The sequence below is a fragment of the Rhododendron vialii genome, chromosome 4a, assembly GCF_030253575.1.
Source record: "Rhododendron vialii isolate Sample 1 chromosome 4a, ASM3025357v1".
Taxonomy (NCBI): domain Eukaryota; kingdom Viridiplantae; phylum Streptophyta; class Magnoliopsida; order Ericales; family Ericaceae; genus Rhododendron; species Rhododendron vialii.
The window spans coordinates 14,674,142-14,690,255 of NC_080560.1; the positions used below are offsets into that span (position 1 = coordinate 14,674,142).

General features: G+C 44.5%; 1 protein-coding gene across 1 annotated transcript; it reads left to right on the forward strand.

Annotated features, from left to right (window-relative positions):
* Positions 1-553: 553 nt before the first annotated feature.
* Positions 554-1,063, forward strand: LOC131323717 (uncharacterized). The gene has a single exon (XM_058355562.1). It carries the CDS (start codon positions 554-556, stop codon positions 1,061-1,063), a length of 510 nt encoding a protein of 169 aa, XP_058211545.1.
* The last annotated feature ends 15,051 nt before the right edge of the window (positions 1,064-16,114 follow it).

Sequence of the window (16,114 nt, forward strand, 5' to 3'; positions counted from 1 at the left end):
AAAATCTAATTATGACGGATTATTTAGAATTAAAAGGGAATTTTTGGAAGCAAATCCAAGTATTAAAATAAAATTTTAAATTTTTAACAAAATTTTTACTTACTAAAAATCAGGGTTGTTACAAGTTCCTAAATCTGAAGCAGGGGACACTGACCGTCACCCAGTACGCAGCCAAATATGAGGAGCTGTCCCATTACGCTCTAAACTCCATACCTACCGAAGACAAGAAGGCAAGAAGATTCAAGTGGGGACTGATGACTGCTCGAAAGGCTGTGGTGGCTCAAGCTTTTACCACCTATGCCGAAGTTGTGAAGTGTGCACTCCGGCTAGAGAGTGAGGAGACTGACTTCAAAATCCGGTGGAGGAAGGCGAATAACAGCACTGGTGGACCAATTCGAACCAATCACCCAGCAACAACCGTGGACCTCACCCCACCAAACCCTTTAACATGCTTCAAAGCGACCAACTCTGGAAGACTACTACACCAGGACGTGGCGAACCACAGAGAAGTGGTGGGGACTTAACGACAGTTCGGTGCTATAACTGTTAGGCTATGGGCCACTACAGCCGCCAATGCCCGCAACCTCAGAAGGAGGGTAATGGGAGCTTCGGACAGACAGGTTTTGTGAAACAAAACTCTAGAGGCCCATCGCAGCAGCAGAATGGGCAAAATAAGGGAAAACAGCCCATGGGAACCCAGCAAGGCACTAGAGGGCGTATCTTCATGCTACAGACTGAGGAACAAGAGCAGGATCCCTCTGTGATCCAAGGTACGCTATTATTGTACAGTACCTGCGTACAAGCATTGTTTAACTCTAGAGCATCGCATTCGTTTATATCTTCTGCCTACGTAACTGCTCTAACACTACAAACAGAACCCCTAAGTACGAGTATGAAAGTCAAATCACCATTGGGGGGGAGTATAACTGTTAATCTAGTATGTAGAGGGTGCGAGATAAAAATAGCCAACCTGCGTCTGACATGCGACCTCAGGGTGATCGACATAGCAAATTTTGACGTAATCCTTGGAATGGACGGCTATCAGCTCACCGAGCGGTCATAGACTGCTATCAGAAGACGGTGACGGCTCATACCTCCGAAGGAACTCGTTTCTGATTTAAGAGGGATAGACAAACGGCAAGTTCAACGACGAAGAGATCCAGGTGGCAGAACCAACTGTTTGGATGGCTAGCTAGTCTCCAAATGGAAGAAACCGACCGGATGGAATTGGGATTACCGCACATCGTTTGCGAGTACGCCGATGTTTTCCATAAAGAACTTCTGGGTTTACCACCTCAAAGAGAGATAGACTTCCCTATAGAACTCCAACCGGGAACAGAACCAATCTCCATGGCACCGTACAGAATGGCCCCTGCAGAACTAAAGTAGCTTAAGACCCAATTGCAAGAGCTGTTAGACAAAGGATTCATCCGACCCAGTACATCACCATAGGGAGCACCGGCATTGTTCTTGAAGAAGAAAGAAGGAACACTTCGATTGTGTATTGACTATAGGAAGTTAAACCAAGTCACATTGAAGAACCGATATCCGTTCCCTAGGATCGATGACCTGTTTGATCAATTAAAAGGAGCAACTTGCTTTTCTAAAATCGATCTCCGATCAGGCTACCAGCAGTTAAGGATTCGGGACGAGGACATCGCCAAGACAGCCTTCTACACCCGATACAGACACTACGAGTTTGTAGTGATGCCGTTCGGACTGACCAACGCATTTGTAGTGGTGTTCATTGATGACATCTTGATATACTCCACCAATAAGGAGGAGCACTAGGAACACCTTCAGATAGTGCTACAAGTACTCTGAGATAGCCAACTTTATGCCAAGGCAAGTAAATGCGAGTTTTGGCTACAAGTGGTTAAGTTCTTGGGGCACGTAGTATCCAAGGAAGGAATAGCAGTGGACGAAAGTAAAGTTGAAGCAGTGCTAAATTGGAAACAGTCGACCTCGGTGTTGAAAATCAGAAGCTTCCTAGGATTGGCTAGATACTATCGAAGATTTATACCAGACTTCTCAATTCTTGCCAAACCTATGACAAGTTGACTCAGAAAGGAGTGAGGCTGGATTGGAATGAAGCCTGTGAGAAATCCTTTCAAGAGTTGAAGAAGAGACTGACTAGTGCATCGATACTCATCATTCCCGAGTGGGGTGTAGATTATACGGTTTACTCGACGCGTCAAGAGATGGCTTGGGATGCGTGGTGATGCAGAATGGAAAATTTGTAGCCTACGGATCACGACAACTCCGACCCCACGAGAGGAATTATCCCACGCATGACTTAGAATTGGCTGCAGTAGTATTCGCCCTCAAAACCTGGCGTTACTATCTGTGGGGAGAACAATTAGAAGTTTTCACCGACCACAAGAGCCTCAAATATCTGTTCACTCAGAAGGAGTTGAACCTGAGACAGTGCCGATGGATGGAATACTTGGAGGACTACAAATTTACGCTCCAATACCACCCCGGCAAAGCCAAAGCGGTAGCTGACACTCTAAGCCAAAAGGATAGGACACAAAAGGTCAAGACAACAATTAAGGAATTGGAGACGGTAGACACTCTCAACGAATTCAACCTACGATCATCATCAGAAAATGGGAACACACGACTATATGCCTTAGTTGCAGAGCCAGCACTTCATCGAGAAATCCTACTAGCTCAGACCTTTGAGCAAGATTGTGAGTTCATTCGGTACCGAATCCGAGAAGGAAAGGCATTACCAGGATGGACAATTGAGAAGGATAATAGCCTGATATTCAAGGGAAAGGTATTCGTACCTAATATTGGAACCCTTTGGGAAGCTGTACTCCGAGAAGCTCACCATTCGAACTTCGCAGTTCACCCTGGCAGTACAAAGATGTATCATGACCTGCGAAGAACGTACTGGTGGGAAGGAATGAAAAAGGACGTAGCCCAATTTATATCTACCTGCTTGGTGTGTCAACAAGTCAAAGCCGAACATCAGAAACCAGGAGGAGACCTTCAACCTTTACCAATTTTGACCTGGAAGTGGGAGCACATTTCGATGGACTTCGTAACTGGACTGCCAAGATCTGCCAAGTCCGACACAGCTATTTGGGTGATCGTGGATCAACTCACCAAATCTGCGCATTTTTTGCCTGTCAAGATGACAGAAAACGTGGAGCAACTGAGCCTGTTGTACATTCGAGAAATCGTATGACTACATGGAGTACCTGTCTCGATAGTATTTGACAGAGATCCACGTTTCATGTCACATTTTTGGAAAGGATTGCAGACGGCGTTAGGAATAGACGTGAGGCTTAGTACGGCGTTCCACCCGCAAACAGATGGACAAACAGAGAGGACTATTCAGACCTTGGAAGACATGCTAAGAGCCTGTGCCTTGGATTTTTTCGAAAATTGGGAGCAGCATCTACCGTTGGTAGAATTTGCCTACAACAACAGTTACCAAGCAAGTATCAAGATGGCACCATACGAAGCTCTATACGGTCGACCCTGTCGATCTCCAGTCTGCTGGACAGATGCTGGGGAGATGGGATTGATTGGGCCTGACATAGTATGAGAGACGGCAGAAAAGGTTAAGACCATCCGACAAAGGATCCAGACCGCCCAGAGCCGACAGAAGAGTTATGCGGATAAAAGAAGCCGACCATTAACCTTTGCAGTGGGAGACCATGTATTCCTGAAGATCAGACCGAAGAAGGGAGTTATCAGATTTGGGAAAAAGGGAAAGCTGTCCCCACACTACATCAGACCTTTCAACATCGTAGAGAAGATTGGGAAGGTTGCGTATCTTCTAGCCCTGCCGCCACAGCTAGATAGAGTGCATAACGTGTTTCACATTTCAATGCTCCGTAAATATCTCGCCTTACCCACCCATGTTCTCAATTGGGAAGACATCACCATCGAGGAAGATGCGACCAATGAGGAAGAACCCATAGAGATTCGGGACCGAAGTGAGAAGGTGATCCGAAACAAGACTATCAAATTGGTACGAGTTTTGTGGAAACACCGAGGAGCTGAAGAGACCACATGGGAAAGGGAGGAAACCATGAAGGCAAGTTATCCTCACCTGTTCGAATCCGAGCGTGCACCTAATTTCGAGGACGAAATTGTTTAAAGGGGATAGGTTGTAACAACTCTGATTTTTAGTAAATAAAAATCTCGTTTATTCTAAATTCCTTAATTTCTCTTGGATAGCTTTATAATTTTCTTGTTAATCTGTCATAATTAGATTTAAGACTGCTAAATTATAGTTATTGGCTATAAATTCTACTTGGCAAGTATAGTTCGATTCTAACCAATTAGTTGGAGAAACCTATCTACCAGTCCATTTAGTTACCTTTTAACCATTACCTATTGGACAATAAATGTTAGGAAAAACTTTATCCATTGGACAATAGAAAACCTAGATTTTCTACCAAAAGTACTTACTAGATATTGTTAAAGTACCCATATATAGTTATATATAGTTATATATAGTTATATATACACATTCCTAAAGGACATATGGTATTATTCTAGTATATATATAGTACCTCACCCTTTTATCCATTGGTCAATAACTACTAGGAAAATTATTACCCATTGGATAATAGAGTTAGTCTTACCAACAAGTACTAGGGTTTATTAAATAAATCATTTCCTAGATTTTCCATGTGATGATATACTTATATATTTATATGTGTGTGTGTGTACCTTATAGATTTAATACCCAAGATTTCCTAGGTACACTAGTACAATATTATAATAAGAACATGTGCCAATTTGGACTATCTTAATAAGGAATTTTGATTTGAAAATCTACCTAGATTGCATGGTACACACTTATATATATATATATATATATATATATATATATATATATATATATATATATATATATATATATTACAAAAGTACACATGTGATTATTAGAATAGTTTAATAGGAAATCTTGGCTTTGAAATCCCATTAGATCACATAGTACCTTAAGTACATTTCTATATATATGTTTACTTGTACATAGAAGTGTGTGTGTGTGTGTGTGTATATATATATATATATATATATATATATATATATATATATGTACTAGTGCTAGGAGAGAGAGAGAGAGAGAGAGGGGAGAGAGATTGCCGAGAGAAAGAGAGGGAGAGTGGCCGAGAGAGAGATGGAGGGAGAGAGAGAGAAGGAGAGAAAAAGAGAGGGAGATTTGGTTGTACCTTGACTTGATCTCCCATGATCTTTTCCATATATAGTTGTATACTTTCCAAGCAAATCTATCTCCCATTGTCCTTATTTGTACATTTACCAATTTTAAACTTTGTACAACCCCTCTTTTCCTCCACCAATCTTTCCATAATCCAATCCAAGGAACCAAATCTAGCCTTGCATGCCTAAGAACTAGGTAGGAGTTGTACAAGCAACCATGACCTAACCTATCAAGCTTTCAATCAAGCTTGACAAAAGAAAAAAAAGTGAGATGTAGAGAAAGAGAGAGTTCGGATGAGAGAGAGGGAGGAAGGAGCCTTGGCCTATAAATAGCAAGCTTATTCAAAGCTTAAAATCACACCTTCACTCTTTGCTCCAACTTCTCTCTAGAATTTCTAAGCTTTCCAAGTTCCAAAGTTATAGTTTCTTGAGTTTTCTTGAGAACTACCACCAAATCACTCCAAAAACCATTCTTAGATCTTTAAAGTAGCCTAGTTTAGTTAGCAAAGTTGTTTCTAGGAAGAGAAAATCCATCTCTCTTCCTTTCGAAGCAAACCGGAGCCATTACGCCTCCGATTCGCAAAACCGACAACCAACTTTTAAAAACCGACCAACTGCCAAGAAGGAAGGCAGAGTCCCATATACGCTATCTCTAAGTATACGCAGAGTCCCATATACGCTATCTCTAAGAAGGGTAGAATCCCTTGTCCACTAACTCAACGTATAGCGTAGAATCGTATGTTGAAAAATAGGATGTCTTTACTCTTTAGTTCAAAGTATGACATAAAATATTTTTAAGTAGATAAGGTTATCTATCGCTTATAATATTTAGAATGCATGATGGTTAACAAACTCATTTTGCTAATGGTGGTATGAACGTGTTGAATAATAAACTTTTACTTCAATAAACATGTATTATTTTGAACTTTCCACAAAAGAGGAAAGAATGGATTTTTGAAAGATGGAAACTTATCGCTTGTTTAGAAGTATTCGTATTTTGATATTTAGGTTGGTTATGAGCATGCATACATGAATTGCTTGTATTACTTGTGGTATAATATTGAGTTGGATGATCTTGTTAGTTTAATTTCAAGATTTCAATGAATGATTTATGAGTTCATATGAAGTTCTACCGCGGAGTCGATGCATGAAAACGAGACACGAAAATCGAGAAAGTAGAAACATGACACCTAGGGTGTGGTTAATGAAAAGGCATGTTTTGAAAAGGTGAAATGTTTTGGAAACCGCAATGTGGCCGGACGTGGTAGCTCATTATGTGGTGTGTGTTTTGTGTGCCAATGGGAACCCGGGACGGCGGAACCATTGTGAGGATACTCGGGAGACCGAAACGGCGGAACCGAGGTTGGGTGGTGGCTTGGTTATCCGCAGAGAGGAGCCAATGCAAAGTGTGCCAATGGAAACCCGGTGCGGCGGAACCATTGTGAGGATACTCGGGAGACCGGAACGGGGGAACCGAGGTTGGGTGTGTTAAAAACGATTTTGGAAATATTGATATGGTTATGAAAGGTTGAAAATAGTAACACGGTCTACGAGGAGTCGCATAGGAAAAACTCAGAAAATCATGGACACCAACGTTAGTTTGAATAATGAATGTGGATGTGTCATTGTTAACTATTTTGTCAAATATGTTTGAACTATGTGGAAATCGTTGAATTTATGGTTTATTGTTTGTAAGTTAAGGGTTAAAGGGTATGGGTTAATCTATTGAGCTTTTGTAGCTCACGATGTTACCATTGGTGACCCTGACATATTATATTGGTGGCAACGCTAGTATAATGTGTCAGATCTTATAGATGAACAGGGTGAACTCTACACCTTGGAAGCCTTTAGAGCCGAAGAGCTAGCCAGGATGGAGGAAGAAGCGGAGCAGTAGATAGGAACCCTAGTTTCCTCCCTTATTTGAATAAAAGTACTTTTGTAAGATTTATGATGTAATATTGAGCCAGACTCTATTTAAATATTCAATAAAATTATTTATTTAACGTTCCCAAAATTAGAGACGTTATATGCACTGACTCAGAAATGTCACTACACGGGTCAAACTGCAACCATCGTGCAGCTTGCCTTGTGAAACAACAAAATGCAGACTATCAGATATATAACGCCGCACGGCATAGTAGAGCCACGCATGGCGTATAAGATCCAGGAAGGTCAACACGGCACAGCTTTGATACCCCGCAAAGTCTTGAGGGAATGACGTACGGCGTTTTGAAGGAATGCACGGCATACTGTGTCTACATTTCTGCAGTTTTTGACAGCAGAGGAATGGAATGAATTTGAGGCCCCTCGAGGCACTGTTAACCACCAGAACACACTCCAACATATATTTAGGACTTCAGGGACCTTTCGCTTCGAGTCAACTCCCGAGATTCAAGGTCATAGTACAGAAAGACGACATAGTCCCGTTTCTAAGCCATGTCAAGGTGTCGAATCACATCTCGGTCGTTTCAAGCCACTTCTTTGAGTCTCACAGGTCACTATGGTCAAAAGTGACTTGGTTTGAGTTCCGGTTCGAGTCCCGAGTCAAAATTTTGTCACCTTTCAAGGTCAACCTTTTCTTAGTTTTCTAACATGTTCCGAGCATAAAAATGAATTTCTGAGTTACGTGGGCTGTCACAATCATATTTCAAGCCCATGGCAAGGGCATTTGTGTAAATCCTCAGGTGAAACGTCAATTTTTCCAAGATCAAGCAATTACTTCTTTGAATTCTACTTCTTTGTCAGCATATCTATCATTGCAAAATTGTGTACAGGATTCATTTTTTATCATTGGCTAGTTGCACATTACGGTAATAGTCTTGGTTGCTCAATTTCTTTGTACAAGCAACACAAAAAGAAATTGAATGACAAAGATATTGAAAGAACAAGTTTTTACGCATAAATATATAAATCTCCGAGCATCCATGAGTGGAAGTACAAAAGGGGCTTGCAAGCCTGATGCACAAAATCCTATCTACCAAGGGTAACCAAGCACCCTACAAAAAGAAGCACGCAGGCTTCATCAAAAGGCAAAAAGCAAAAGAGGAAGACTCAGTCCTGATCTTCATCTCTGTCCTCGTCTTCCTCCTCATCCTCCTCGGAGACCTCTTCCTTTACCTCGGAGCTAACGACCTCATGAGTACGAGTCACCTTGGGCACGGTGCTGCCAGAGGTATCATCTAGATCAATGTCTGTAGGCTCCTCGGTCTCGTCTGAAACGGCAATAGGCTCCTCCTCGGTGCCGCCAGAGTGCCGTTGTCTCTTTGACGAGCGCTACTCCCGAGAGCCAACAGAGGAAGCCTGTGGCACAAGCATGCAAACAGACTTCCTGCGTAACCCCCGAGCAGCTTCTCCTCTAGCCTGCGATAGCATTCATATAGCATTCGCATCATAATCATGAGTAGAGGTAATAGAGAGCAATTAAGAGTTAAGGGTTTACCATCGTCCCTCCAGCACGAGTCAGTACCAGTGGGGAGTGGCCTATGGCATACTGCCGCACCAGCTGCTCTAAGCCCATCATGGCCGCCGCCATCTCTCTAGTGTACTCTGGAGTCACCTGTGCATTGAAAGGAAAAATCAAAACGTGCAGTGACAATGACAAGACGTACGAAGGAAACAAAAATAGGATATACCTGAGCAATGAACTCTGGAGGTTCGACCGTAGGGCGTGGCACCTCCACAAGGCCAAGGACTCCTTGAGCAGTCACCACGTCCAGTGTCCAGGAGAGTGCAGGCAATCTAGCCTCGCTCTGACCCGCGTCGTCACCACGGCCTCCATCACTTCCTCATCCGTCTCCTCTTCTTCCCCCTCTACCTCTCCTACCGCCTCTACCACCTTGCGCCCGCCACTGCGCCTCCCAGGCAGCACGAATCGCAAAGCCCTGCATCAGGTATTGAGCCTGGTACTTCGCGTAGTCAGCGCCGACCTGAAACAATGGCTTGAGCTGAGGGTCCGGCTGTGTGAACCGCTCCACCTCCTCCAGCGTGTACTCACTCGTCCTCTAAACGAAGGGGGAAGTGGCCCAGGGACTCGAAAAATGTCCAGCCTTAACGACTGATGTGATACCCGGTCACCCAGGTACCACTCCCAGCCGTAAGGGGACTCAAGCAGCACCCACCCTCTCACCACCACCTTGCTCTAGGCCACATATGGAACATTGAAGCGATCCCAGATGCGCCAGTGTACCTGCAACAAGAAGCATACGTCAGGAAGTCATTCAATGGAAATGTGCTAGGAAGCCAAAGGAAACATAGATTCCCGATCGGGACGCAGCTCGTCCAAGTACAGCCGGTAGGCGTTCAGATCGCCTTTTCCTTTCTTTACTCCTCGATACTCCTTCGACCAACGGAGGGCCCGAGGGAGTATCATATCATTGGGGCATGACATCGTGAGAGGGTACATATCCAGTACCTCGTATGTCCAAAGCTGCAAATCAAAGCATTAAGAGTTAGCACAAAGGCATGCAATGAATGAATGGAAAGCTAACACTAAAAAGCAAGGTTTCGAGATATACCTCCCAGACTCGCCAATAGCCGCCCAGGCTCTTCCCTGCTGCTCGGGAAAGAGACCCCATGAAGGTGTAGCACGCCCCCAAAGCCGCACCACCCCAGTCAAGACGGGCAATCTCCCCGATATTCCTCAGGGCCGGCAAGAACGACAGGTGTACTCGATTGCGTCTGTTGGGAAACAGAGACGCACCGAGCACATACAACAGGAAGCACCTCGCCATCTGCTCCTCCTGAACTTTACCCTCCGGGGGCTCCGTCCAAAACTCCAACAGCTGGGCGTATGGCGCATCCCCCTTCTCTGCCTTCAGCCTGTACCCCTGGAGACGCCTCTGAAGCTCGGGGTCTCTCCCCACCACAGCATCGTAAGGGATAGGGTCACCTCCGACCCTCAAACCAGTGATCGCCGCAAAGTCCAATGGCATCACCGTCATCTCATCAAAAGAGAAGTGGAATGAGTTTGTTGTGTCCCACCACCTCTTGGCAAGTGCCCTCACTACCTGGCGATCATTACTCGCCCTCGTCAGCACACTGACGAACTCTCCAAAACAAGCCACCCTCACCATCTCCCTCGAGGCCTCCAGGAGTCTCTCCCAAAACTTTAGCACATCGGCCGCACCCCCATAGCACGAGATCGAGATTGTGATCGCCTGTTACAACAAATGGATAATATTTAGTAAACGGCATGATGCTCAAGATAAGCATGATATTCTAAAGTATGGAATTGGAGAGTATAGTACATTGTATTGAAATACGAGTATTAAAACATACCTCATCTCGTCGCAAGAACTGGTGCTGTCGGGGGTCCCTCAGAACCAAAGGCTAGTCATAGGCGGTCTTTTCCGACCTGTAGGCGTCCAGCAGCGCAGGCACCACCACGTGCTGAAGTGGCACGTAGGACTCCTCAGTAAAAAGCCAGTACTCCCCTAAGACCGCAGTCGCCTCGTCCACCATGGTCCTCCGTGGGACCAAAACCTCCTCCTCTACCTGTGGCCCCTCGGTCGCTCCAGTCTCGAGCTCGACCCAGAGATCCCTCTCACGGGACTCAAGCAAAGCCTCCGCCAACCCAGGAACTCCTCGAAGGGTCTCCACCAAGTCCTCAAGGGATGCCGTCTCTAAGTAGTCACCCATTCCTATATGGCGTGATGAACTTGCACCGGCACCAGTGCCCACAAACATGGCCGGTGTCTCATGTTCCCCGGCCTGCTCCCCCTCGACAACGAGGGCCTTCCCCAAGTTGGCCCAAGGCTCTCTCACGAGAGAGGCCTCCGTCTCCTCCTCTACCCTTTCCAAGCCACCACTACCGTGGGCCTCCTTGGTCCCCTCCTCTAAACCACACGCGGCCCTCGATTGGCCCGTAGCTCCTTCCTCGATCCTCGGATCCATTGCACCCAAGCCCTCCGTACTTTGGCCATAACCAGCCAGCACCATGCCATCACTGCTACCGGCCAGCACGGCAGCCGAGGCCGTGGTCTCCTAGGCCATGGCTGCCAAAATCGAGCTCCCCTTGGACTCCGAAACTTCCCCGATCACCGCGTCACCCTCCAGAGAGACCAGAGGTGGTGTAACCCCGACCCTTGGTGGTTGATCACCACCAGGTAGCTCACCGCTATCCATCACAATGTGAGAGAGAAAGAGAGAGAGAGAGAGAGAGAGAGAGGAGAGCAGAGAGTGAGATAGGAGAGAGGGAGACGATTGGGAAAGAGAGATGAGAGCAGAGAGGGAGTGAGGCGAGAGAGAGAGCTGAGAGAGAGGGAAATTTCGAATGGTGAGGCGTATCGTATACTCCTCACCTGTATATAACCCCGAGCCAGTTCATCTGGAATTAAAGTTGGATCGGGTTCTCAGTCAATAGTGCCGCACAGCATTTTGATCAAACCGCGCAGCGTAATGATCAGCGTACAAGGTATTTGTTTCATCATAACGTGAGTCTTTCCATGAGCTATGCACGGCGTTTTCGCTTATTTTGACAGTTCAAATTCTGGACAGTTTCTTGACGAGGAAACCTCATTTCCACCATCCGAGCGTTCATCCTAGCCATTCGGATTCCCCTCGGAATCCTCCACAGTATCGTCCGATCCACGCTCCAGAGCGTACCCTGGGTCGTGCTTGTCGTCCAGTTGGTCGAAGGCGAAGTCTTGCAAGTTCGACACGGCTCGATGAAGGGTGCGGATGGTAGTGATAAGCCTCACGATCTGTGTGTTGAGTTGCTCGATCTCTCCTTGGTAAAAGGCCATCTCGGCCTCGAGGGAAACCACCCATGCCGCCAAGTCATTGTCCATCATACTTGAACCTCGAGAACAACCTGTTTTGAGAAATGTAGAGGGAATGCAAAGAGATTTAAGAAATTTTTCTTGGTGGTGCCTCATTCCATGCACCACCATGCTTTTAAAGAGGCTACGACCATCGAAAGGGCACGCCTGCATTAATAGGCACCCTTAAACCAGGTGACTGTTCTTGGAAATCAAAGAGTTGCATGGGAAGTTGAAACACCGCGCGGTGTCATGCTCGGCCGCATGGCATTATGATTTTGCATGATTAAATCCTTTTTCTTTGAAATTGTTCAACCTAGCCACCAAAATCATCTTGGGTCTCGAATATCCCAACTGTCTTGCAGAAAAAAAATCCTTTAGAAAGATTGTGCTTTGACTATCCTCCGGGACTCATAGAATCTTTCGTCCCCCGGGGACCCGCCGTATTCGCGTTTTTCATTGTGTTCGTCCTCCAAGGGGGGTTGTCATAATAACCCTTGGATTTTACCATAATTTTGCCCCCCGAGGGCTCGTCTCGAATTTTTGCCTCCTAAGGGCTCGTCTCATCTTAATTTGCCTCCCGAAGGCTTGTCTTGAATTTTCACCCCCCAATGGCTCGTTTCGAATTTTTGCCTCCCGAGGGCTCGTCTCGAATTTTTGCCTTTTCAGGGCTCATCTTGCACACATAGTTATTTACATTTAATTCACAACACTCAGTACTACATGCACTCAATCTTCTCAAGTGTGCCTCATGATTTCAAATTTCATCCCCTGGGGCTTGTTTTACTTGCATTGTCCCGATTGAACTACGTTGCTCTGATCCCTACACACAGGGTACGTAGGTAGCTCCACGAGCGCGACCACCGTCGTCATTAGCTTGCATTATGGTTTTTCATTCATTTTTGTCTCCGTTTAAAGATCTTAGATCAATGGATTGGGATGCCTATTCTTTAAGCGTCACTCGCACGAATCAATGGTGTCCGAGTTACGTTAAAGAGGGACTACTGTAGACACCCCAATTCGGACCTTGAAGGGTCTTTGAACGTCCCAATGATGAAATAAAGGAAACAATACCTTCGAGAGCTTGGATAAAGGACTCCTTCAGCCCAAAACCCCAAAACCCCAAAGCCCAAAAACCCTGTACTGGATCTATAATACCGCACCGAACACTTCTACACCGCATGGCATAATAGAGTTCATTATGCCGCACGCAGTCATGAGGTTAACCGCACGGCATTTCAGGTAAAGTTCTGACTGGCTCAGCTAGCTGTCGGCCACACCCACTTGAGCCACAGCTACAAGTTGGCTAAGCTAAAAATGTACTTCTCGCCTGCCCAGAAAATACCACCACCATTTGAATTCAAAATCCTTGGCTTTTACCTATAAATACACCCCTCCACTCAAGGGAAAGGGGTCTTGAACTCTCTTTCTCTCTCATCATGCTTTCACACCCACTCCTCACTTCCAAGTCTTGAGAAAGTTTACTCTAAAAACATTCTCTGAGCTTCTCCTTTCTCAAAGTCCCCCATTTTTCTCCTCACCATTAAAAGTGAGTTCTTTTACTCACTATAAGATCCTAATATACCTATCTATAACACATATCTGTGGGCAGCATGCCCTTCGGAAATTTTTGAATGCGAGGGCCCCGGGATCGAGGGAGCGCGTGCGCGGATGGCGAGCACTGGCAAAATACAGAGACGCCACTCAGGTTTTGAAGGTTGGACACCCAAGGAACCGTATTTTGAAGCACCTGTCGCACTTTATTTGATTTGAAAAAGTTAAGAAACCAGTCCGTCATAACCATATCTGGGTTTGGGAGTCAGGTTACGAAAGGGAAAGGGTTTTAAAGCACCCCTCTCGCCCAATCTGGAGATCGGTCTCTACTTGAGCATTTTATGAAAAAGTTTGCGATTCTTCTTTTATTAACCAATTTTTAGCCAATTAAGGGCGGGAAACAGTTAATTGGGGATTAAAGCTGTAACACTTTGCAAGATGTGATAAAAAAAACAATATGAATGGAAGACGTGCTTGGAAAAATAAACGAGATAAAACCCGACGCTGTGACCGGATATGAAAACAGTGCATTGGTATGAATTTGGTACGAGCAGCGGCCAACTTGCATGCATAGGTTTGCCAGCATGCAAATCAACCGTGGCGCGATTAACCCATACCATTGCGCGATGGTCATATCCTTCCAACGGGTTCAATTTTACCTCCTTCTGGGCTCTGGAAAGACCAGTGCACACCCAGGTTCAAACCAGGCAGTTTATAAGAACTGAAAGTAAATAATTATTACAAGTAGAATAAGCAAAATTTGCATCAAAACCCCTAAACAGTGGGGGTATTAAAGCAAAGGCCTAAAGCCTAGTTGCCCATGTAAGGGCAGTTCCTGGAAATGAGGGAACCATCGCACGATGGTGTGAAACCCTCGCGCGTTGATCCTGACTGGACTTCCAGGAATTACTTTGCATGCCTGGGCTCTGAGACATATTCAGAAGCGACCCCGGGGCATTCCCAAACTAAATGACTAAGAGTTCTAAGTTAAGCCACAAAGTTTAGCATGCAAGAGGCACTTTACCATGCCTTGCTTGGAACCCTAATGCTGCTTCTCCAAAACTAGTATTCTCGTCCTCTCTTTTTGAAAGGGAAAGGTTTCCTAATTAATTAACATGTGGTGGTTTCGAAATTCATGTACTTGATTTGGAGCTCTTATGTTTTGAGTGATACTTGGAGCAGTGGCTTAAGACCTAGTGCTTTTATGGAGCAAAAAGGAAAATAGATTGCTTCGGTTTTTGGTAATTTTGTGTTGAGATTATAATGTCCTATTTTTGGAACAAAATGCGGTTCTTTTTCTGCAATTGAATTTCATCTTTCAACACCAAAAAAACACATAGGAAGGCAAGAGTTGTTATCTTGTTCTGGTTATGATTTCTTGTTCAACACAAAATGATTTCGTCTTAGTTATTTTTTTTCTTTTGTATAATTTCTTCTTATGTTTATGTTTTTTGTTCCCCGTGCCTTTTTGAAAGAGCATTCCACGTGTATCGTTTCTTTTTTAATTTTATTCCTAATGTATCCTTGTTTAATCTCAAGTCGAAAGTATAGATAGCAAAGTACCTTCACATGATTTTCATTGACTTGGAAAAAGCTTACGACAATGTGCCTGTAGACGTTCTATGGTGGGTCTTTGAGAGAAAGGATGTGACAAAAGAGTATATCGATATGGTTAAGGATGTTTGTGAAGGGGCTGTCAGGACTATTATTATATCTCCGATGGCGAAACAAATGAATTTCTTATAGCAATAGGATTACACCAAGGATCCGCTTTGAGGACTTAACTGTTTGCCCTAGTTATGGACAAATTGACTTGACATGTTTTAGATGCTAACCTGTGGTGCATATTATTGTCCTACGTATTGTCTTAGTAGATGAAACTGCAAGACGGTGTAAGTGCTAAATTAGAAACTTGGAGAGAAGCACTAGAGTCAAAAGGATTTATGATCAATTAGAGTTAACTGGAGTGCATGGGTTGTAAGATTAGTAATGTTTAAGTCTAGTGTTAACGGGATGACCCTCTAAAATCAGGAATTACCAAGAGGCAAGGGTTTTAAGTATCTTGGCTCAGTTGTTAATTGTTAGTAAGGATGGAGGGATTGCAAATGTGTGACCCACAGAGTATAAGTTGGATGGATCAGAGTGCTTCGGGAGTGTTGTGTGACTACAGGATACTCGAAGAATTGAAAGGAAAATTCTGCAGCAATGCTGTAAGGCCAGCCATGTTATACATTGGAATGGCATTCGGGGTGGATATGGGGATTTCTGTACCCGATCCTCGAAACTGAAAGGCTACCCAAATCCGCCCGAATACCCGAATGGGGAGGAGAAGAATGAACCATAACCGAACCAAACGGGGTTCGGGTAATCCCCGAACCGAATGGGTAACCGAAATCAATTAGAAACCAAAAAATAATAATAATTCAGAAAACAGATTATCAAGGCTGGGCCTGCACAAAACAGATTTTATCTATCTAATTTTTTTTTATCAGAAGAAGAGCCAAAACATGGCTAAAGAGTCACTCTTGCATCAGATTTTAACAAATGAAACAAAACAGAAGGGAAAGATCTTAACAATCGAAGTTTGAAACTTTAACGTAGGGAAAGTGTTA